Here is a 23,866-nt window from a genome sequence, read left to right on the forward strand (position 1 = left end):
TGCTGTCATTCTTTGTAACTTGCATGCCTGATGGGAGTCTGAGGACACTGTTTGCTTTCCCAATAAACCTGTTCTTACCATGTTTCCAGGGGAAAGCTCAGGTAGCTGGGACCACTGGATCCCAACGTGCTCAGCAGGCAGGATCTGTTCGACCTCCCCCACCCCCACGGAGCACCCCACTAGCACACCAAGCTTACTTCTCAGGAACCATTTTTCTATGAAATCACAGCTGCTGTTTCCTAGAGAGAGCAGAGAGCCGCAGAGGCCAGGGCAGGAGCTGTGATTTGCTGAGGCGGCTCCTGCAGCCTCTGCAGCTGTGGAAATCTGTGTGACTTGGGGCCTTTAAAAGTAGCATGAGTAATATTCCATTGTGTAGATGTACCACATTTTCTGTATCCATTCCTGACCCTGGGCTCCAACCGCATAGGTAGCAATGAATAGCCTAGTAAGAGCACCAGTGGAAGGGGAAGCCCTTGGTCCTGCCAAGACTGAACCCCCAGTGAAGGTGATTGTTGGGGGGAGGGCGGTAATGGGGGGAGGATGGTGAGGGGAAGCCCATATAGAAGGGGAGGGGGAGGGGCTAGGGGAATGTTGGCCTGGAAACCGGGAAAGGGAATAATAATCGAAATGTAAATAAGAAATACTCAAGTTAATAAAGATTAAAAAGAAAAAAAGTAGAATGAGAACAATAGCAGGAGAAATGCTTGGCCCCAACATCTGCAAAGCCTCAGTGCAGTCAAATGGTGGCTGAGGCGAATGATTTCTCTTAGAAGAGACTCTTTGCTCTACTCCAGCATCTACAGTTTGATTCTATTTTTATCCCGTATTCCAGCCTGCCAGTATGAACAGAGCCGGGAACGCCATTCCTTGTCTCTCAGAGCTGCAATATTGGAAGAGAGGGTAGGGGAAGGGCCGAGAGTACTCTGCTCAGCCACAAAATGCCCGTCTGGTGTTCAGTGTGGGTCTCCATGGGTCACGAAGGCTGCACACTCAACTGGGCAGCAGCGTAACGGGTAACTATGTAAGACGTGGTGCCAGAAACAGGGCAGACGGGCAGCCTCTGGGGTTGCACAACTTAGCATCTGTGGAGGGAGACAGTTGGCTGTGATAAGGAAGTCATCCAAGAGAGGTTCTCAGAATGGCTGCAACTGGGGTTCTGGGAGGGAGAGCAGCTGCAACTGGGGTTCTGGGAGGGAAGGGCTCATGCTGTAGGAGGCAGGAGGAGCTGGATGGAGCCCTAGGCAGGAAGTGGTTCTGAAGATGAGAAATGAGCTGGCAGAAAGAAAGACGACTGCCACTGAGATGGAGATGCTCGCTGGCGTGCTGGAAAGAGGTTTTAGCTCCATAGGGCAGGGCTGTGTGGTGGGCTCTGACTGAGAGAAACCTTTAGCAGTTCCTGGTTGGGGACCTGCAAGATTGGTAAGAGCCAAGCCTGGAAGACTAAGGCACTGCCTTTTGTCTTAGTTTGCTAGGGTCCAGGCTAGATTTGGGGTTTTTTATCTCTTCCTATGAACAGAAGGGAGAAATCAGCACAGGAAACAAAATCAATTTAAATATATTTATGGGGCAGATCTGTCCCCGGTTTGCTGATCCTACAGATTTCCTAAGAGGAGGCTCCAGCCAGCGTTTGCTCAACATCCATTTACTGTTGACCAAACACAGAGGCTGTCTGTGCTGACTCATGTTCCAATTAACAGGAAGCCAGGCATCCCCTGAAACATCTGCAGAAATGGAGCTTCTGAGGAGCGATGGCAAGGAGCCAGTAGCTGGGCTCCCCTTCCCATAGCCTGCTCCTGGTTCCAGACACTGCCCTCAACTGCAGTAAGTAGGGACAGTTGGGGACAAGAGTCAAGAATCAAAACTGCCAACCCGTTTCAGTTCTCTGGATCCAGCTTTCATGGGTTTGTCTGGAGCCATTGCCCAGAGCACTTTTGAAGAGGCAAAGGAAGGCCCAGGAGCATGGCCGGATCGTTGTGCCTCGGTTTCGCTGGACAGTTGGGGGTAAATTCTAGTGGTGGCCAGTGGAAATTCCCAACGATGAGAGAAGGCAAAAGGAGCGGCCACTTTCTTTAAAATTTATTCCCCTATTCTGAAGTAGCAAGTGGGAATACTGCGAGGGTTCTGAGAGGATGGGTGAGTCCTGCCTAGGTGTGAGGTGTGAGGTGTGAGGTGTGAGGTGTGAGGTGTGAGGTGTGAGGTGTGAGGTGTGGGGTGTGAGGTGTGACGTGTGAGGTGTGGGGTGTGAGATGTGAGGTGTGGGGTGCGGGGTGTGAGGTGTGAGGTGTGAGGTGTGGGGTGTGGGGTGTGGGGTGTGAGGTGTGAGGTGTGAGGTGTGGGGTGTGAGATGTGAGGTGTGGGGTGCGGGGTGTGAGGTGTGAGGTGTGGGGTGCGGGGTGTGAGGTGTGAGGTGTGAGGTGTGGGGTGTGGGGTATGGGGTGTGAGGTGTGAGATGTGAGGTGTGGGGTGTGAGGTGTGAGGTGTGGGGTGTGAGGTGTGGGGTGTGGGGTGTGGGGTGTGGAGTGTGGGGTGTGAGGTGTGAGGTATGAGGTATGAGGTGTGAGGTGTGAGGTGTGAGGTGTGGGGTGTGGGGTGTGAGGTGTGGGGTGTGAGATGTGAGGTGTGAGGTGTGGGGTGTGGGGTGTGGGGTGTGAGGTATGGGGTGTGAGGTGTGGGGTGTGAGGTGTGAGGTGTGAGGTGTGGGGTGTGGGGTGTGGGGTGTGAGGTGTGAGGTGTGAGGTGTGAGGTGTGGGGTGTGGGGTGTGAGGTGTGGGGTGTGAGGTGTGAGGTGTGAGGTGCGGGGTGCGGGGTGTGGGGTGTGAGGTGTGGGGTGTGGGGTGTGGGGTGTGGGGTGTGGGGTGTGAGGTGTGGGGTGTGGGGTGTGGGGTGTGGGGTGTGAGGTGTGAGGTGTGGGGTGTGGGGTGTGGGGTGTGGGGTGTGAGGTGTGAGGTGTGGGGTGTGGGGTGTGGGGTGTGGGGTGTGGGGTGTGAGGTGTGGGGTGTGGGGTGTGGGGTGTGGGGTGTGGGGTGTGGGGTGTGGGGTGTGAGGTGTGGGGTGTGGGGTGTGAGGTGTGAGGTGTGGGGTGTGAGGTGTGAGGTGTGAGGTGTGAGGTGTGAGGTGTGGGGTGTGGGGTGTGGGGTGTGGGGTGTGAGGTGTGAGGTGTGAGGTGTGAGGTGTGAGGTGTGAGGTGTGAGGTGTGAGGTGTGAGGTGTGGGGTGTGAGGTGTGGGGTGTGGGGTGTGGGGTGTGGCGTGTGGGGTGTGAGGTGTGAGGTGTGAGGTGTGAGGTGTGGGGTGTGAACGGCCTCCTCTGCCATGGTCAGGGTGTGAGGGTTTTATTACCTTGAGACTTGTAAACACATGGAAAAGAAGTAATAGCTTACTTACATCTTCCACCATACTCTCCTGACCTCAACTATGCCTGACCTCAGAACCTACACAGAGCCGTGCCTGTCTTAATCTCGGTTGGAAGAAGTAATAGCTTAGGAGGGATGCCTACCCAAAGGACCATGAAGTCTGAGTCTAACTGACAAACTGTCCTTTCCTCACAAGCCACTGAGTACCAGCTAAGCTGTGGAAGGCCTTCTTTTACCTGAGTGGTTAGAGGTGAAGGACTCCCCACCCGGGCAGGGTGCTTCGAGACTGGGGCATTGGACTCTGTCGCCTTTGTTGTAACCATGTGAGGCAGCTGTGTGTGAAGGCAGCTCCTGTATTTGGTCTTTGGAGTCTCCCTCTCTGAAATGTGGCTGTTTCTGGCTTGGGGGCCATTCTCCCGAGTGCTCACCGGCGGCATCTCCTGAACCGTATTTGCTGCCATGTATGGTCCTGGTCAGTTTACCAAACCTCCTCAACCACACAATGCCCAGTTTATTGAATGGTTCTGGGGAGGGGTTGATGGCATTCTCAGCCCAGTGACTGCACAGAGTGGCTTTTATTTTTTTTTCCCTCAAAAACCCAGAGAGAGGAAGAACTGTGTGGGCTCCCCCTACCCCCAGAGCTCTGCACCCATGGGACTGTTACCTGGGCATCAGTTTCCTCACCAGCAAATGCCAACAAAATACAAACTGTGTGGCAGCGATGGGGTTTTAAAATGGAATAATATGAAACAGGGCAAAGGGACATTTGCTAAAGTAAGTTTACTGCAACTGCTGGCTTCTTTCTGACCTCTTTGTCCCCAACAGTTTCTGTAACTCTGGCAGGTAAGTTGTTCCTGTTAGTATTGGGAGGGGTAGGCTTAAGGGATGTTGAAATGGTCAAAACAGGTATGGGGCGGGGAAGCACCCAGAATGACTGTCCCCTGGGCGACGAGCTCCTGACCATACGGCCTCTACTCTCTGCTTCTATTCCCCAGATGGAAAGGAGGGTTCCACAGACACTGCTGATCTCTAGTTTCCCGGCAGATCCCTGGCCTGGCCTGTATCTCAGAGAATAGAGGCTTCTTCAGAGAGCAGCTGTACAGCCTTTCCCTCCCCAGGAGGCTCAATAGCCAGTTCCTCTTCTTCCTCACACAGGCTCAAACCTTGTCACGACTGGTTCTAAGTAATTATTCATCTTCCAGGGGCTTGTGGGTAAGATGACAGCCACCATGGCTTCCTTTCCTAAGATGTGGGGATGGCCGCTCTATTCCCAGACTACGTACATGGCTGTCTTAGAGCAAACATTGAGGCCTTCAATGCAGCCTGTTTCTCCTTCTCATGTGCCAAGCTGTGCCTTGCATGAGGTTCATTCATTTTACCAGGCACTGTCTCAGGACCACAGGCTCTGCAGTCTCAAACCTGCACTTCAGGGACAGCCACATTTCGGCTTCTAGGTTACCTTCTAAAAGGAGCCTGGTCACTGCTGTCCCCTTCGGTATTCACCTGAGGCACATGCTACTTCTTTATACCAACTTTTCATATATTATTTACTTTTTGTGGGCATCTCCCACAGACTTTCTGATTTATTGGGGCAGGGTCACTTCCTGCCTCCCTGATAACTGAATGGTGTCTACAACAAGAACAACAAGAGGCTTCCAATCAACACTCTCTTTTTTCTTTTTGATGGCGGGTAACGCTGGGGACAGAGCCCAGGGCCTCACAAATGCAGGACAAGCAATTGTGAGCCACCTCCCCAGCCTCCCAGTCAGTGATCATTTGATCGGTAAATCAGTATTAACCCTTGCACTTTTGTTTGAGGCTCATGAATGCAGAAACCTCTGTGACCTGCTTGAGTCATCGGAATCTGCTTGGCAATCTTAGTTTAGATAATTAAGTCCAGTTCTACTTTATTACAAGAAGATAACCAGTCACAGGGCGGCGTCAGGAAGGGGCAGGAGCGGGTGCCTCAAATGGGGGGAATGATGGCTTTTGTTTCTGATATTGGAAGGGAAACGGAACCCACCTCTTAAAAGCAGCCAGCCATCTCTGAGGCCATAATTATCTCTGACTTGAGAAGGATGAGCCCTACCAGGCTCGTCTCTTTCTCTGTCCAAGCAAACCAGTTAACAACCACCATAAACATGGGTTCCCAGTCCTGGGAGGATCAAAACCCATGTAACTCCCAGATAAAAGCTCATAAGAATGCCACCATTCAGTTAAAGTCTGGAGACCGAAGTCTGCAATTACTTTTCTTCCTTCTGGGGGATGCTGTCCTGCTAGAACTTGTAATGCATCCTTGGAGTTATTTCAGTTGGGGGCGGGGAGTAGTTTCACAAACATCCTGGCTCACATTGAGCTTGAGTCGTTAATGTTCAAACATCCCGGGCAGATTCACACAGGTAGAAATGCCGACCGTTTGTGTAGGAGCTGACTAATAAGGGACCCTGTCATGAGACTCCTGGGGGCTTCCACAGAGAAAAGAACCTGGCCCTGTTCAGAAGCTGTCCTGGTGTGGGTCTGTGATTAGGTCACCATCTCTGGGGTCTCTAAACTCCTGTGTACATGGCTTAGAAGAGCTCAACGACTCCTAATGCACACAACAAAGTTGATAGGGCAATGGGGATGCCGATTACCCTGGTTTGCTCAGTGAATGTCATGCAAATGTCTTGTGCTATCACACGGGCTACAGCTGTTGCAAGCTGGGTTTGCCTGCTCTCCTGTGATCTCAGAAGCTAAGCAGGGTTGGGCTTGGTTAGAAGTCAGAAAATAGAGCTGGCCGTATCATATCAGACCCTGGAAATATACAACGATTACATGCTAATTTTAGGTAAGATGAGAACAGGTGCTTCAGTGTGCCACCCACTGCCTGTAGGTGCCGTTAGAGCGCTTTCATGCTTTTGCCAGTTTGTTCCAGGACAAGTCTTGGCTTATCCTCCATTACCTCCAAGCCACTCTCCGTCAGCACTGCCATTGCCACCCCTGGATAAACCCCACTGTTCTCCACCCACCTCCTTCAGGGTCTTTCAGCAATCCTGTCAGCCCAGTTTCTCAGGAAGCGCCCCCTCCCTACACAGCTTCCACAGGATCTAGGAGCAGTTCAAATCCTGCTGGGAACATTCTGAAGGAGGTGGCTGTCTCTCACGGTACTTGAGTTCTGGTTCTTAGGTTACCAAGAATGCCACATTGACCCCAGGAAGTGCTATATATGCACACAGAGTCGAGAGGACAGTTAGAGGAGAACCCACCATGTGGGTTCTCTGGGGGCTGAACTAGGGTAGTCCTGCTCGGCAGTGCCCACCTTCACCCATGGTTGGCCTGTCCAAACATCCTTTAATGTAGAAAGTTCCCCCTCCTGAACTAACAACTGGATCTCCTAATCTTCTGTTTTCCCAATTCTTTCTACTTTTCAGTGAAGTAAGTGTAAGTACTTAAGACAGGCACTCCCAGCACGAAGTAAGCCTTGTTTTCAAAATTCCGAAAACCTCTGCTTATAACATTCTAAGGTATTCCAGGTGCTTGGGTTTCGGGATCTACCTTGGCTGATGACAGTGGAGCGTCTTAGAAATGATCTCGGGGCTGACTTGTCCGGCAAGTGTAACTCCTGCCTGATTTTTTTTTTTTACTTTGTAATTATTTAACTTATAACTTATTAGTTAGGTGCTTTTTACAAAAAAAGGTGGTGTCTTGGCTTGTGGGTAGCTATGTTTAGTCATGGCTGGGTAGGCTGGGAGTCAGTCAAGTGCAGACTCTGAGAACAGAGGCTGCCTGGGATTTGGCTTGCTACCAGGTAGGGGTTCTCTTTAACTTGTAGGATAGAGTTGGCACGGGAGGAAGAAAAGAAACATGATTGAAAGGCTGAAGGCAGACTTAGGACATAGTAGACGCAAAGATATGTGAAGGAATGTTCTCTCAGGCAGAAAAACAGCGGAGTGTGGTGTGGGGGGTGTTCTGAGAGAGGGAGAGAGAGAGGTTGTTCTTAACTGCAGATCAGCCTTTTGGAAGAAGCCTATACTCACCGAGTGGATGATGCCCTGGAGAGCCTGGAAGCCGTCATTCACAGGAAAGACGTGGTCCTTACTGTCTGCAATCCGAGCCAACTGAGGACAGACACACAGACAGGTGCAGAGATGTGTCAGGCATAGACTTGGAAGACTCAGGAAAGTTACTATGCGTTGCAGGGGGCGGGGGTGGGGGATGGGGTGGGAGGGACCGGGAGTAAGCACCAGTGTTCTGAACCCAGAGGAACCTGGAGCCCCCAGCAAGTTCAACTGCCCTTAGGCAGTAAGGAGCTTACCAGGGACCCCTGGAGTGGGCTGAGGGAGGTCCCAGCTTCTACACTTGTTTGAATCTTTTCTTTCTTCCTGTTAGCATTTCTTCTAGGTTCTGCCCCACAGTTACCTCGCAACAGCCAGGTATGCTTGACTCACTATAAAAGGGGCTGCTTGCCCCCTCCTCACCCTCTTACTTTCTCTCCCTTCTTGTCCCATTCTCCTCCCACCTCTCTCTCCTTGTTTTCCTGGTTGGCCTCTTCTCTCTCTTTCCCTCTGGTTCCCCCTCCCCGCCCTGTCTCTGTCTCTGTCTCTACCCCCTCCTCAACTCCCCTTCTCATGCCCTAAATAAACTCTAAGGGATGTCTCAACATGGGCTCACAGAGGCACCCCATAACCTCACCATACCACGCCTCTACGAAACATATCCTCTTCCTTCCTTCCTTTCTTTCTTTCTTTCTTTCTTTCTTTCTTTCTTTCTTTCTTTCTTTCTCTCTCTCTCTCTCTCTCTCTCTCTCTCTCTCTCTCTTTCTTTCTTTCATATAAAACACAACACTTGGGAGCAGAGGTAAGACTGTCTAGTAGGATGAACACACAACTTGGCGTGATGCCATTTGTAGATTTGAGGGCCACTGACTTTTTCTCACTCAAATATCTGCGGGTTAATTTATCCGAGTCAAACAGACACCAGGCCTCTTAGAGCAACTTCAGAACCAAATTGAGGCCCTTGTTGTTACACCAGGCTGATGAGAGGGGTCCCCCACCTTTCACACCAACTGCCACCAGGGACAGGCCCATTGCTTCATTGGGTTCATGAAGCAGGAGACGGAGGATAAAGAACAGCTGACCAGGGGCTCCCAATGTTCATGGCTCTGGGACTGTAGAGGCCATGTCAGTTTTACATTTGTTTTTTTGTTGTTGTTACTGATTGCAAAAGTAACACACCATTTCTTAAAAAAAATTTAGGGAACTACAAGAGTTAAAATGAAGGAACAAACAAGGCCTGTTCATAACTGACCTCTACTTATGCATTTGTAGTTAAGCCTTTCTGACAGTGGATATGTATAGACGTGTTAAATGCAGATACATGTTTGTTTTTCCTAAAAGTGGGCAGGAGTATTCTCATTGCTTTGTAATCTATGTTACTTCATACCCACTGAGGATGTGTGTCACTGTACGGGGCCACAGGGAAGAGCTCTTACTCAGGATGTTAGCAGTTTCCGCTATCTGGGCACACACCTCCAGCTATTCTTACACATTGGTGTTGAAAATGCATTCCATTTTTAATGAACAAAGGAAATCTGTCACTTGAAAAAGCAAGTTGTACTTGCCAAATTTTTAGAGAGTGTTCTAAGTTAATTGAGAGCTGTGTTAACACCTTGGTGACTTAATGTTACCTGGAAAGTTGAACAAGAGAAGTGTGCCCTGGCCTGGGTGGTCTGTGTTAAGACCCCAGAAACCTCAGAAGGTGCCTAATTCTTCACACAGACAGAAGTGTCTTCTTGTCAGCTTCCTAGAAAAGCATCCTACTTGAGGGCTGTGTATTGTGCAGGTGCCCCGCTGTGCTGGCTGCTCTGTGTTCTCTCCCAAACAGCACATCTCCAAACAGGAGACCCAGGCTCATACCTGAGTTTCATTGAAATCCTTCACGCCAACGCAGTAGACGATCGCGCCAAGGTCTCGGGATCTGTTAGCCTGTGTCAAAGAGACAACGGATATTAAAGGGAATCAAAGAAGCAGGCCTTCTCTTGATTTTAAGACTGCCATCAACCATGGGGTGTTTCCTGAGCACCTACTGTGTGGCAGGTGGCACAGGAAAGGAGTAAGGTAGATCCCAAGGAGCCTGTATACCACTGTGTGGGTCAGAGGGCAGTGGTCACTTTAGGGCGTCCCCTGCCAAAGTTGACTTGAGGGACAGCGCTGGAAGATGCGGGAGTGACTGGGGCAGATAAATCACATCATGCATCCAGGCTGAAGTGGGTTTTATTGGCATACACTGTTTTTCCTGCTGGGGATGGCCACACAGTATTACAAATGAATGTGGCTGTTGGCACCCGATACCCCTGTTCGGATGCTTGGCTTCACTCTGTAAAGTGCCTGGAGAATTAACTGTGGTCATCCGCACAGAGCTCACGGATATTGTGATGCGTCTACAGTCAGCATCGTCTGGGAACCAGGCCTTTCTCGCAGCCACGGAGTGAAGTGGTTTAACGGTAAGTTCACATCTGAGCAGGAGGCAGGATCATCTCGACATTAATCATTGACTTGGCGACATACTGGAAAACATCCAGGCTTTGGCTTAGTGTTGTATTTGATTTATTAAAGGTACTTTGATTTGCTTTGGCATTTGTTTCCCAGATTTCCTGTGTTCAGGGTAGAGCACAGGAACACATGGAGTCAGTGCTCAGCAGATGGTGAACATGGGGATCCACTGCCCAATATATGCATACCGGTTCGGGTTATAATTTCTCCCTTTGTGAGAAGCCCGACCCACTTGTTTCTCACACTGACTTCTAGAAGGGACAGAGCATGTCTTTTCTTCTTTCTGCTGGAAATAGTTCCTGCTGGCATTCAGAAGGAAATGAGCCTTGAGACACAGTCATGCCAACATCATCTACATCAGCTCTGGGACTCTTCTCCTCTAGCTGAGCTTTGTGGGGCGAAACGGAGAAGGGGAGGGCTGGTGCTCTTTCTGTCTTCCCTGGGAACCTTCCCTCTGTTGGCATCAGCCCGCCGATCTCTTTCCAAGTCTTTATGTGCCGTAGACCTAAAATTGCTCTCAGCTAACGTCTGCTTTCCACCCCGCACACTCATCATTCATTCGATTTCGGTTCTCTCCTTATTAGGGCTTTTTGACTTGATCTGACAGTTATTTGATGCCTAAATAAGCCGCTTCCCATCCCACCACATAGTTTTAAGTTTAGCATACAGAAATGTATCGCTACTCAGATGCTTAGGGCGTCTGTCATGGGAGTTTGTGTTTCCCATGCCAGGCGTGTGCTCGTAGGAGAAGGAAACAAGGAAAGCATTTCATGGTAGAGCCCAGCAACGCTGCTTTGCTGTCCTGTGTGTCTCTACAGCGTAGCCAGTACAAGCTCAGAATGAGCAAACACACTACTTCATATTTGTGGATGGAGTTCGATTCAAACTAAACAGTGGTCAAAAGCCCCAGGGAATTGGAACGCTGCCATTAATGTCTTCCACTGTCTGTTCCACCCCCCCCCCCCCCGCTTCATATCCTCTTCTTCTTCTGTGTGAATTTCTACCTGGGTCTGAGAGAGGCCATGTTTGTAGTGAGACTCAATACATCTGCGGTCTCATTCACTGGGATATATAGGCCACCTCCCAGTGACCATACCACGGAAAAAAATGACCCTCTCTCCAAATAGCTATCAACTGCCCGTAGTTCCTGGGGGATGAGGCCTTGGGAGAGTCCTCTTGGGGAGTAATGTTTGTGAGCATAAAGAAATGGCAGTGAGAGAGCTGGAGAGGTGGCTCGGCAGCTAAGAGCATAGAGTGCTCCTTCAGAGGACCCCGGATTGACTCCCAGCACCCACATCAGATGACTCACAACCATCCGGGACTCCAGCTCTGAGGGGATTTGAAGTCTCTGGCCTCTGAAGGCGCCCTCACTCACATAACCACGCATAACTCTAATTTGGTGGTCGGGGGTGGGGGGAATCTGGCACCCTCTTTGGACTGCTATTCAGGAAATAGACAAATACTTTAGTAAAATCTTTTTAAAATACAGTGAAAAAACACCTTAGAAAAGGAAAGGGAGGGAGAAGCAGGGAGAACTGGAGTTTCCATCCAGTGTCTGCTCAGCCTGGTTTTCTGGGCTGAGAATACAAATGTTACCCTGGCAAACTGATTCTCATGCATCACAGAAAGCTCTCCCTCCTCTATTGCTTTAGGAGGAAATATGAGGGAAAAGGGAAGAAATTTGGTAAATTTTTGTTTAAAATGCATATATGACATTTTTAACCTGCTAAAATACTACACCTCCTTCGATAAAGGTATAGTAGACCTTTTTTGAAAGGAGGAAACTGTTTTCCATGTGCAAGGCATGCACATTGACTCAAAAGTGAATTATTACGATTGTTCTTACATATGAAACACTTTCATTCAGGTTTTTACCAAGAGCGACTTGTTTTGCCTGAACACAGAGCGGGGTCGTGTTGGAGAAAGGCCCTGGTCTCCTCACCCTCGTCCAGCTCTGAGCTGCATGCTGGGTCCCCTTTCCTCACTGAGACCCAGTGGCTGCTACTCACCTCCCTCTCCGAATAGAAGAAGAGGTCCTCGTGCAGCTCCCCATCCGTCAGAGCAATGATGACACTTGCTGTCCTGTATCCTGCTCGAAACAGCAAAGGCCCTGTAACTCATGCTGAACTGCCAGGAACACCCACCCTGCTCACTCCTGAGATTTTGTCTCTTTCTGAACCCAGTCACTGAAAATGAATATGGTGACAGTCAGTCTTGTTTTGGGGTATGAAAACAACTCCAGCATGAAGAAAACTCAGACATCTGGGTTTCCCAGCCTCATCTCGACAGGTAGGCCAGCTGAGAAGATGGCTGCCGAACCAGCCTGTCCTTGCAGCCAGCTCCAGTGAGGGTCAGCAGGCCTGGGGCACATTCCACACTTGGTCTGTACTGGACCTCCTCGAATGCCAGAGCTGACCACATGTACCACATTTGGACGACAGTATGCCAAGACATAATATTTATCAGAATCTGCAAGCTGACCAGAAGTAATACAGCTGTCGGAAAAACCTACTGGAATGCTCCCGATATTATTTAGACTTCCAGTAACAGTACTTAAAATTGATTTCGCTCAGCAAGTCTGGGGCCTGTCCTATTTGTTGCAGTTTAACTACAATCAAGCAGGAAGTGGTATTAGGAGGAAAGTCCCCACAGTTATATGGAATCTCACCGAAGAGACTAGGGTGACAGATTGGACTGTTCTCCATGAGGGAGACTAATAAAAGTCAAAATGATGACAACTGTTATATTTCCCTTTCTAAGGCTTTATTAAGCATACTTTATGCATTTATATTTAAGTGAAGGGAACTTTAAGCCAAACTTGATCTAAATATCAGATCTAACCGCAGGAGCTCAGAGAGAGACAAGATCATTAAATCTGACACAAAAATCCAAGCCCTTACTAAACCATCCAAGTAGTTATTAACTTAATGAATTCACCACGCAAAACTATTCCTGGGAACCGCAGGCTGCAGCCAGATAGGGATCGTGATTGTTTTTGTATAATGTTTCCTGGCACAGTATGATAGAAATTGACTTGACATAAGCCATCTTCCCAGGCTTCCCTTCATATTCTTTCTTTAATAAATGAATTGTGCAGGATTTATGCACCATGCCACACATGTACTCTGAAATGTACCAATTCTCCTTCAGAAGCAAACAATACGACACGAGACACTTCATAATGTTGCTTTGGGCTACAATCTTACCTTGACTGTTCTCGTAGTAAATCTGCTCACTGGCCTGAAAAACATACGAAGATGCCATTAGACCATAAGCTACGCAACACTGCTGGCCAGCCCAGTAGCATGCATGTAGGCCTGAGGAGCTGGTGTTCACATGCAGTCTGAGCTGTCTTGGTTTTTAATGTGACTTGCCCAGGTCTCACTCCACATGCCAGTGCTGAGATCCAGGTAAAGCGACTCTCGCAGCTAAGCTAACTAACTGCTGACATGGGTGGAGATCTTTTTCAGAGTCTTGGAAAGGTTTCCCTTAACGCCAACAGTACTGAAATTCTACCTCAGCCATTGAGGCTGGCGGCCATGAAAATCACTTTGGGGACTGAGGGGACTTATGAGTGACACCATTTGTGAGTGACATCTATGCACGGGCTAAGGAACTCTTCGTGAGTGTCAGTGAAGGAGAAACAGCCATTCCCTTAGTCCTTTAGAATATAGTTGTCAGTGAGCATATGGGGGAAAACTGTGTTCTCTTCCCCTAACGCACAAGTTTTGTCATCAGCTATCCCTACACTGATATTTCAGCATGGCGCGTTATACTCAAGAGTTTAAAACTGTCTCAAAATTACCCTCTCGAATCCTTCATGCATGTAAGTGTCTCCTCCTGGCAGAACCTTCTGGAGCTCCTCGAGGCCTTGCCGGATCTGTTCCCTGAAATCCAAAAGTGTCGTGTTAGCCTTACGGGAGTGTTTCTCCTTGCTCTTGATAGCCATATGCACCAGTTTACTTTCCATGAATGCACTGTATTGCTCCAATGGCTCCCCAGAACCACCAGAAGGAAAACTTTTCTGTTACACTAACCACCAGGTTCAGCCCCATCCAGAGTAGGATGAGTTAGATTTCAACAATGTGAGGAACCTTCCACAGGAATCTCCATTTTCCTCTTTGGCGACACGGCCCAAGCTTGCTTTTTACACCAGAAGTGATTCTTAAAATGTTCCTGCTCCTCATGGGACACGTGGCCACACAGGTGAAGGCACAAAGGGCTTAGGTGAACCAGAGAGTAATGAACACCGAGAAACCAGGAGGAGCCAGAGAAGGCCACCTCCAGGACGTGGCTGGGAGGCATCCGAGCAAAGGACACCGAAGGAAACTGCAGTCATCGTCCAAAGTAAAAAGGAGCACCTGGAATCCAGACTTCCCACGTGAACAGGTGTGTCCACAAGTGGCTGACACCTGTGTGCTCTTCCTCTGATTGGTCAAGGCAGGGGCAGACAGAGGAAGTGGCACAGAGGATGGGAGAGAGTTGGAGTGGCATCGGGGTCACATGGAGTCTTGCAAAGTGCTGTCTCTGGGGGGTAAGACGCCTGCATTCACATTTTTACCTCTGCAGCAGCACTGTACCAGGCCGGAACTTCTGAGAGCCTCATTTGTAAACCACAAGCCTGTGAGAGGGGTCAGGATGGCCTTCCTCCTGCTTCAGTTTCATGGCAGAGGTGGGAATGTACAATTTAAACTGGGAAGATGGGACCTTCGAGTCAGGGGAGACGCTAACATTATTCCTACAGAACATAATACACCAAGCTCTGCTTAAAGGGGCGGATTTCATCTCCAAATAAGCCCTCGCCACGGGTGCTAATGTTTCTGTATCCAAGAGATAAAACTTGGCTTCAAAGAAGGTGAGCCTCTGCCCTTGGAGACTGGAAGTCAAAGGTGCTGATCCCCCCCCACACACACACACACACAGACAGACAGAGAGAGAGAGGGAGAAAGAGAGAGAGAGAGAGAGAGAGAGAGAGAGAGAGAGAGAGAGAGAGAGAGAGAGAGAGACTGAGACTAGAACTCTCTCCTCACGGCCAGGCTTTGATGAGAACAGAATGCACTCCTGCTTTTCAGTTCCACAACTAAAGACACCAAGTCACAAAAAGCCCAGGGAGTCTGTCCAAGGCCTCACAACTAGCCAGTGGCAAGTGTGGGATTTGTCCCTAAAAGTCCTACTATGAGCTACACTGATAAGCTTTTTCTTGAATGGATGATCCAATGAATGAGACACTGCCTGTTCGTCCCAGTAATTGTTTGGGTAGAAACATTAATGAAAAACATTAATCCTGCACAAAGTTGATGTGGCAGGAGGCCCGGGTGGGGCTGAGGAGAGTAGATCACCAGGCTGTGGGAAACTTTAGTAGCATGCTGAAAGGGGCTGGTACAGGTGTCCCCTGTTGCCGCTCTCAGGTTGCTACTCATCACTGTGTCAATCAAACTTTGGGAAAGGTGCAGACTGTCTCACCAGAGCCCAGCTGCCCAAGGCGGCCTCAAAACCTGAAAGCCTACCTGGATCTGACTCAGCAGCAAACTATTGGTTTACCTCCAAAAATATCTAGAAATGGATCCACACTCACCCCAGCAGCAGTAGGGGCTACACTACCATCTGACCTTGCAGAGGCCTCTGGGATAACACCTGCCCCTCCACCTCCTCTTCCACTCACTCTGTGGGAGGCTGCCAGAGTCTTAAAATGAAGACCAAAATATACCATTCTTGTCCCTGCTCTTATAACAAGTCATCGTACTTAAGGTACCCTCCCCTCAGTGGCTTTGTGATACCTACAGGTATGGCCGATGCCTTCCTGTCTAACCTCACCTTTCATCTGCCTGTCTGTACTGCCCCCACCTCAGTTTCACTGGTCTTCTTGGGCTCCTGGTTTTGACAGACCATCTGTACCAGCAACCCTTAGAGCCTGACCTTTTCCTGGTCTAGGCCTGTTTGGGTCCCTGCTATGTCTGGTAGGTCTTGTGACTAGAACAGGTATTCAAGATAGTCTTGTGAAATGGATTGGGGAGGAACAGGTATCACCACAGAGATTTCTGGAAGAGAGGAGACAGCCTCACTTGGGCCATGCAAAGGAAGATCAGGCTGCAGAGGGCCTGGTCACTGGCCCTAGGACAGATGTGGGCCCTTGTGGTGGGTGGAATTCTTTGTGCTGTAATTCTACCACCTCCAATATTTCAACACACACCCCCCCCAAGGCGAAATTTCAACTGTGTCATTTGGTTGTCTGACAAGAAAGAAAAAAGTAACCCATGCTTTAGTTAAAGAGCTAGAATGAGAACAGTGCTCCCCAACAGGATGGGGCAGGTACCAGTGGCCACCTGGCAGAGCTCCGTCCTGTGGATCGGCAGTTTGTGAGTTCCCAGAAGCAGAGGCAGGAAGTCAAGAGTCTTTTTCTGAGCATGCCGAGAGAGCATCCTCAGGGTCATTCTAATAGCTGGGAGGAGGGGCAGGTGAGGGAAAGAAGACAACTTTCTGAAAATTAGATTGGGGGTTGAAAGTAAATATACGATCCTAAAATACACAAACAGAAAATATGCTGGGAGTCTAAGACAATCCTGAGGCGCATGGAGAATGTTGGGACACCACAGTAATTGACCTCAAACTATACTACAGAGCCATAGTGACTAATACAGACAGCTAGAGCAATAGAATACGATAGAAGATTCAGAAGTAAACACTCACTGATACAACTACCTGAATCTTGACTGTCTTAAAAAAAAAACAACAACAACAACAACATATACTGAAGGGCCGGAGAAATGTCTCATTGGTTAAGAGTTTAGAGTTTGGTTCTTAACACTGATATCAGGCAGTCCATAATCACCCATAACTTCAGCTCATCAGCAGGTAGTGCTCTCTTCTGGCCTCTGAGGACACCTGCATTCATGTGCACACACATCCACCATACATACAATTAAGAATAAAATATGTCTTTAAAATACACTGGAAACAGAAGTCCATCTCATCACAAATGATGCTGGGAAATGCATTCACAAGTAGAAGGATGATATTTGATCCCCACCTCTGTCAGGTATGCAAATCAACCCAAAATGGGTCACTGATTCACTTGTAATAACTGAAACTCTAAAGTTACTAGAAGAGGTAAAAACACCTTAGCATATAAGCAAGACGAGGGGCTCCAGCATCTCAGGAAATAACAACAAGAACCAGCTAATGGGATTATATCAAACTATAAGTCTTTACAGCAAAGGAAGCAGTGGAGCCAATAGATAGCCTAGCAGAAGAAGACCTTGGCCAAGGAGTCACCTGACAGGAGATTGATATCTACAATCTGTACAGAAAAGAAAACCAAAAACAGAAGTAATCCAATCAACAGACAAAAATCCAATTACAAACGAAGAACTACTGAAGGCCAAGACATGCCTGAAACAATGTCCAACGCCCTAGGCCACTGGGAGATTCCATTTCACTAAGAAAAGGACAAAAACAGCCAGGCTGTGGGGAAAGAGGAGCCCTTCTCCACCGCTGTGGGACTTCAGCGGATAAAGCCACTGTGGAAATTGGTACGAAGTTCCCCACACAACTCAAAAGCTATTTCACTTCCGGGTCACCCCTGAAGGAGTCCAGTCACTGTGCCACAGGGATGCGGGCACAGCCAAGCTTATGGATGTACTGTTCATGACCTCCGGGAGAGAGACCCAGTCCAGATGTCCGCCCAAGAGATGGATGTACAAAGATGTGGTGCATGTGTGCAAACACCTAAAGAACAGATGTCGGAGAGAAAGAGAAAAGGTAAAGTAAGTGAGTTACGCCGGGCTGAGAAAGATGGAGATGCGTTCGCTCCTGTGTGGAAAGCGGAGGAGGAAAACACGGAACACTAAGTACCAGGGGGCTCTTAGGGCTGTGGAGAGCATGAAGGGGGAGTGGGAAGGTCAGAAAGCACACTGGAGCGTCCAGTATGGCTAAGATGGCGAGTAAGAAAACGTCAAACGGGACTCGTTCTTTGAAACTTAATGAATGCTAATGGAAAAGTAAACAAGGCCTTTTCCTTGGTTCAGACTAGTGAAGTCTGGAATATTCTTGGTATCACTAAAACCAGGATATTATGTTAACACCAAGCTTAAAAAAGAAAGCTTAAAAAAAAACTAGCATGTTGGGGACATGGAGACGGTTCCTTGGCAGGCTTTTCTTCTGCCAAATAAAGTATGGGGACAGGACATTTTTTCTTCTAAGCCTATTTCTTTTTCTTTACAAAGGTTTTCTTGAACTACTATTCCCAGCGTCTCTCTCCATCTCCGGTCTCTAGAATCTTCCCTGATCCACCAGTTTCTTAATTGCTCACAGACTTTGTGGCCTGTCTCCACACTCCCTGCCCCTTTTCTAAGTCCTCACAATCTCTAGACGTCAAAAAAGAGATGGTGGCCTGGGAACTGTGGGTCTGTTCTGATGCAGGGTCACCGGTGCTCAAGGGTGAGTCCTGAGATTGTCTTGGAAGCCTGAGGTGTAGGGAGTGGGACCTTTTTACAAGGGTGATAACCTCTCTGGAAACTCAACTGTGTGCAACATTAACTTCCTGGGAAACGCGTGGCTGGGAATCTCACACTAGAGGCTGTTATTAAAATGTCCCATTTTCTTTGGTGGTTTTCTCTGTCTGCCAGGTTCCTTCTTAGGAGCTGGGGATTTTCAGGTCACACATACTGTGTTCCTTTTGCAATACATAACCCTTAATGGCTGTAGCGCAGGAAGCTGTTAGATGAATGAACCCCACTTCCACACTTCCCTCATTCATATGCCACTACATTATCCCCTTCATAGCAGCAGAGTGGGGAATCTGTGGCACAAGGGGTGGGAAGAGTCCATCACAGTGGCCTGTGGACTTGAGGATGGGGTCGCAGTCATGCTGTGGCGGTTTGATGATGTCTGCCAGTGAAAACATTGAAAGAACAGCCCAGGTGAGCATGTCAAGACGCACATCCCATGTGTCCACTGGGAAATCCTCCTCAGGGTTAAGCAACATCTGTTTATTTTTACTGTTCTGTAAAAATGGCCTCCACCACCTAGAGACAATCCAACACGAGGTCTGCACTGCCGATGTCACAGCTCCCTGTGAAGGAGCAACTGTGGATTTGGACTTTTCTCAGATGCCTTGTAACTGCTGGCCCTGGGGCCTCGACTTACACCGGAAGCACACAGGACTGCTCTTTACCCAGCAGTGCTCTCAGCACTCCCAGGTGGCCCGTGGCTGCAGCACGACAAACAGAGCCGCACAGATGGGCTCTAAAGTGAGCGGTGGCAATTTGCTTGTAGCCCACATCGTGGCTTCTCTGGGCTTCTATCTTGGCTTGGCAGAGATGATGAGAGATGAGGCGCTAGCTCAGGGAAAGCTTCTTCAGTCTCTTACCGAGTTTATTTCTAGAAAAGACAATGCTCCTTCGCCTTCTCTTACCTCTACAGCAAGATCCCCTTTTCAGTCTTGACAATACCTGTAACTTACATTTTCTCTTCACTTGCATAAACCAACCTCTCCACAAGTTCATCAGCTCATTCTTCTAAAATTCTCAACTCAGAATCGGCTCTCGGCTCTTTTCCTACTTTGAATGTGGCAGGTGCTTCCTTTCCAGCTTCATAACTTGGGAAGCCTAGTTATCGCTGTTAAGTCCTTTACACGTCTCTCCTAAGAGCTACCTTTGCTGTTTCCTAGCTCCTTCCACACCCTGGCCCTAGCTGCGGCCCACAGCTGATTCTCAGGTTTTCATTGTGGGTCAGTTGGCAATACTAGCTAAGTATTCTGCCGTTTTCTTTGTCTATAGCTCGTTTTGACATAATCTTTAGACTTTGCCTAGTAAGCAGTTTTTATTTGGGAGTCTACATTGTGTAACTTTAATACAGCCATCTCAGATTTTGTGATTAATGTTTGCATAGTGCACATTCCCCTTTCCTTCCCTTAGCCTATTTTTATTTCATGCATCTCTTGTGAGTCATACGTAACTCTGTGTAGGACGCTGCTCTAACGATACCCCCACCTCCGGGTCCCCTGTTCTCATGTCCCTGTCCATACTGCTTTGCACTTGGCTCTGTGACTTGCCGTAGCCTGGAAGACATCAGCAAACACAATACCCAAGGCTCTAGACTCCGGGTTTGCCATCTTGAAGAGTTGCAGCCTCGGAGGACAGCATTTGGTCTCCCAGCCCTCTGAGAATGTCCCAGATCCTGGTTGTGTTTTTTGTTTGTTTGTTTTCCTACCTAAAGTTATATGGGAAGAGTTGCCTTCAGTTGAAAAGAAACCTCCTTCCAGACTTCCTAGAGGCAAGTTTGTAAGGCTTTTTAAAATTATTATTATTAATGATTGATGCCAGAAGGCCTGGCCCACTACAGGCAGTGCCAGATCCTGGGGCATGTGGATCTGAGGGGTCTAAAGAAAGCAGTCAGAACAAGCTGTGGAACAACCATCAGAAGCTTTCTTCCGTGGGTCTCCGCTTCAGTTTCTGCCTCCTGCTCCCCTCCTTGAGTCCCCACTGTGACCTCCCACAGTGATATAGCACTCCAGAGAGTAGTAGGGCAACAAGCCCTCTCCTCTCCAAGTTGCTTTGGTCATGGTGTATATCACAGTGATGGAACGAAGACAGAGACTGAGTATGTTTGGTTCATGGAGTAGCACAATGTGGAGGTGTGGCCTTGGAGTGGGTGTGTCACTGTGGGCGTGGGCTTTAAGACATTTGTCCTAGCTACCTCGATGTTAGTCTTCTCTTGTTTGACTTTGGAATGAGAGATGGAACTCTCAGCTCCTCGTCTACCATGGCTGCCTGGAGGCTGTCATGCTCCCACCTTGATGATAATGGACTGAACCCCTGAACCTATAAACCAGCCCCAATTAAATCTTGTCCTTATAAGAGTTGCCTTGGTCATGGTATCTGTTCACAGCAGTAAAACCCTAACTAAGAGAGATGGATTACCGTTTGTAATGGAGGCCATTACTCACTTGGTCCTCTAGACTACAGCTGCATGAATAGTCCCAGAAAACCAGCGTGTTTAGTGATGGGTGCCTCTTGCCTCTTTCTCTGGTGGGGGCTCTCTCGGCCTTGTGACTGAAAGGTATCGGTCACCTTCTGTTGAATGTAGCTGTCAGCACAGTTGGGATGAAGTCTGTTGCCTGGCTATCTCTCTGCTGCTTCTCTTCTACATTCTTCTGTTTGATCAAGAACCTCCTCAAATCTCACTCAACAGCATTCACCTTTACAAACACAGCTATCTGTTGCCGGCATCCCTTCCCCCGCCATCTCCCTTTCATTGCTTTTACAGCTGACCACTGGGTTTCAATATGCAGCCTTATTTTATGAATTTTATGCATTTACTCGTATAACGAAATGCTTTTACATCGGTATCATTCACTCTAATCTTTTGCTACCATTCTAACATATTTCATTTATATACCGAGGAAACTCAAAAATATAGTGGGACACCTTCCTTCTATTGAGATGCAGGACGCCCAGGAGATCGCTGAAACCCCAGGCAGCTGCTAGCCTTCTGTACTCAGCTGTTTCTATGTGTGCAGGCCAAGCCCACCCAGCAGTGTTCACACTTTCAGTCCAGTTCCATTCATGACTTTCTGACTTCATCTCTTGTTGAGGTCAACATAGAGGTTTGGAGCATTCTGACATAGCACACCCTTACTGCTTGAAACACCTTTTCTACTGGCCACTCTCAAATTCACCATCGTCTCCAAGTTACTTTGTTGTGAATAGGACAATATAACTTCCAGTCTGAGGTGTGAAAGAAAACTGGCACCATTTTTTTGTTTTGTTTTGTTTTCATGATTCACTGATGAACTTATTCTGTCTTAGATCTTCTCTTTGGAGTATTCAGATAGCCAATACCACCACTCCTGTCCATTGGGGCCACAGTAAATAAAACAAGAACTAATTTAACAAAAGCAAGATGTTCTCACTACTGCTATCTCATGACTGAGACAGCTACTAGCAAGGCGGCCAATGGATGGGTAATGAACACAGAGCAGACACACTGGTAACTGGTAAACAATGACCCTTGGGGACAAGACAGAGGGCTGATGTCAGACTTCATCACGGTACTGAGAAATAAACATAATTTAAAACCTACAAATTGTTCTAGAATTTTCTGCTCAGCAGTGAAGGTTGTGGTTCTCTACCAGACATAGTTCCTTTGTGTCCACGTTCTGTAGCAAGGCTGAGCTGTAGGGAGTGGGTAGGAGTATGCTAGATCTATGCTGGATAAGCCAACATGGAAGGCACACGTGGGCAGGAAGGATTTGCAACAACAGAATTAGAGGACAGGACCAAGATGTCAAAAGAATGTGGGGCACTGAGAACTCAAATCTCAGTGGGAGTTTTAAACTCACACTCTGCCTTTGAAGATCAACTAGTAATGCCATTCATATACCCTGGCTGAGCAGCCTACACACTCCCCCTCCCCCATCACAGAGCAGAGAAAGTCCCTTCTGCCCAGCCCAGCCCTCACCAGGAGGAAAGCACTCGGATGTTCCCTGAAGCTTTGTTCACAAGAGGAAAAGAAAGAAGCAGACTGTGTGCAAACGAACGCCTTGGCGGTACACCCCACACCAGAGCATGGTGCAAGAGAAGCGCCAGGATGAACCCCAAAGCTGGACACCTGGATCTAGGTGGGAAATGTCTCAAAAATACACACACTCTGCTCACACTTCATAATGTTTAACTGAGGAACTGGGGGCTGCGGAGGTGGCCTGGCTGATTAAGTGCTTGCTACACAGGTAAAAGGGGCCCTGAATTTGTGAACCCCAGGACACAAGTAAAAATCTGGGCGTGGTAGTGTGTGTTTGTAATCCAAATGTTAGGGAGGTGGGGGTAGATGGGTCCTTGGGGTTTATTTGCTAGCGTTCCAGATACCAGCGAAAGGTCCCTCAAGGTTGATGCCTGGTCTCTGTACACCTGTGTATCTAGCTGGCCACCCCCATAAACACATACACAAACACACAACTGCACATAAATACACACGTTTACCTGTTATCAGATAAGCAGTTCAAAATGAAAGCATACTATTTCTGGGGATATAAAAGTGCACACATCCACAGAGATATAAACTCCAAAGTCGAGGCAACAATTCTTTCTGTGGAAGGAGACAGAGACTGTCTTCAGGAAGCAACCCCTGTGACATTCCATTTTGCAAGCCTGGTGCTGCAGAACTGGTGTTCGTGTGCTCATGATCCTTTTCTCTATACAGCACTTTAAACGCTGACTGGGATGAGCAGCAGAGGGGGTGGGGACCTGGGGTTCGTGTTCAGGGCCTGATGGCGGCAGCCCTGGATGCAAGGTTCACTGGGTCCCCTCAGTGTAGCAAGAGTGCCACTGCCCAATGACACTGGGATTGTTTGGGGAATGGGGTGGTGCGGGCAGAGAGATTCCTTAACTCAGCTTCCAGCTCTCCCTGGCATGAGAATGTAGCCACAGCTGGGGCCACGACACAAAGGATAACACATCTAGCAAGAAGATTTGAGAGGCAGCCCTTCTCGGGTTCCTCTGACTACACTAACGTGGTCTTCCTTTCCCCAGCCAGCCATCGGAGAAATTGTCCTTGCGTATTTACTCCATGAGGGACAAATGGCATTTCCTGAGTACCTGTACATATCAGACTCTCTGATAGGCATTTTCCATACATTAATGCATAGCAGCACCCTGTGGTGGGCACAGAAGAAATCAGACACTGGAGTCCACACGAGAGCCATCGATGGGGCTCTGGGCAGTCATTCCCCTGTTTCATTTGCAGTAGCCAAATTGGGTGCATATCAGAACATTGCAGCCAAAGACATGGGGGATATACTACCTTTCTCCTGAGGTACGGTTTTCAAAGTTTTGAAGAACCACCCACAATAACTTTTACATGAATGCAAGCATTGGCGTATTACATGTTTAGATAAAAAAAAAAAACTTGGAAGAAATGTCTTGCATTTGACAATGTGCTGCGATATCATCAACAACTTGCAGTTCAAGAAGGGTGAGTTTGCTTTCTCC

At 48.4% G+C, this 23,866-nt stretch overlaps 1 protein-coding gene and 1 long non-coding RNA gene across 3 annotated transcripts in view; one reads left to right on the plus strand and one right to left on the minus strand.

Moving 5' to 3' along the window:
- The window catches only part of Antxr1 (ANTXR cell adhesion molecule 1), a 185,892-nt gene that overhangs the window by 124,368 nt on the left and 37,658 nt on the right, over window positions 1-23,866 (minus strand). The window contains 5 exon segments of the mRNA NM_001044249.2: window positions 7,368-7,448; window positions 9,246-9,314; window positions 11,891-11,970; window positions 13,088-13,121; window positions 13,687-13,768. Coding sequence (NP_001037714.1) covers window positions 7,368-7,448; window positions 9,246-9,314; window positions 11,891-11,970; window positions 13,088-13,121; window positions 13,687-13,768 — 346 coding nt within the window.
- Window positions 6,855-12,625, plus strand: LOC120102329 (uncharacterized). Of its 2 annotated transcripts, XR_015686778.1 has the most exons (5): window positions 6,855-6,939; window positions 7,338-7,470; window positions 7,720-7,763; window positions 9,747-9,832; window positions 11,749-12,625. It is a non-coding gene; the product is annotated as an uncharacterized LOC120102329 (long non-coding RNA). The 2 variants fall into 2 exon arrangements; XR_015686777.1 differs by lacking the exon at window positions 6,855-6,939 and having other exon boundaries at window positions 7,175-7,470.

This window comes from Rattus norvegicus, chromosome 4 (genome assembly GCF_021556685.1).
Source record: "Rattus norvegicus strain SHRSP/BbbUtx chromosome 4, alternate assembly SHRSP_T2T, whole genome shotgun sequence".
In the NCBI taxonomy this organism is placed as follows: Eukaryota; Metazoa; Chordata; class Mammalia; order Rodentia; family Muridae; genus Rattus; species Rattus norvegicus.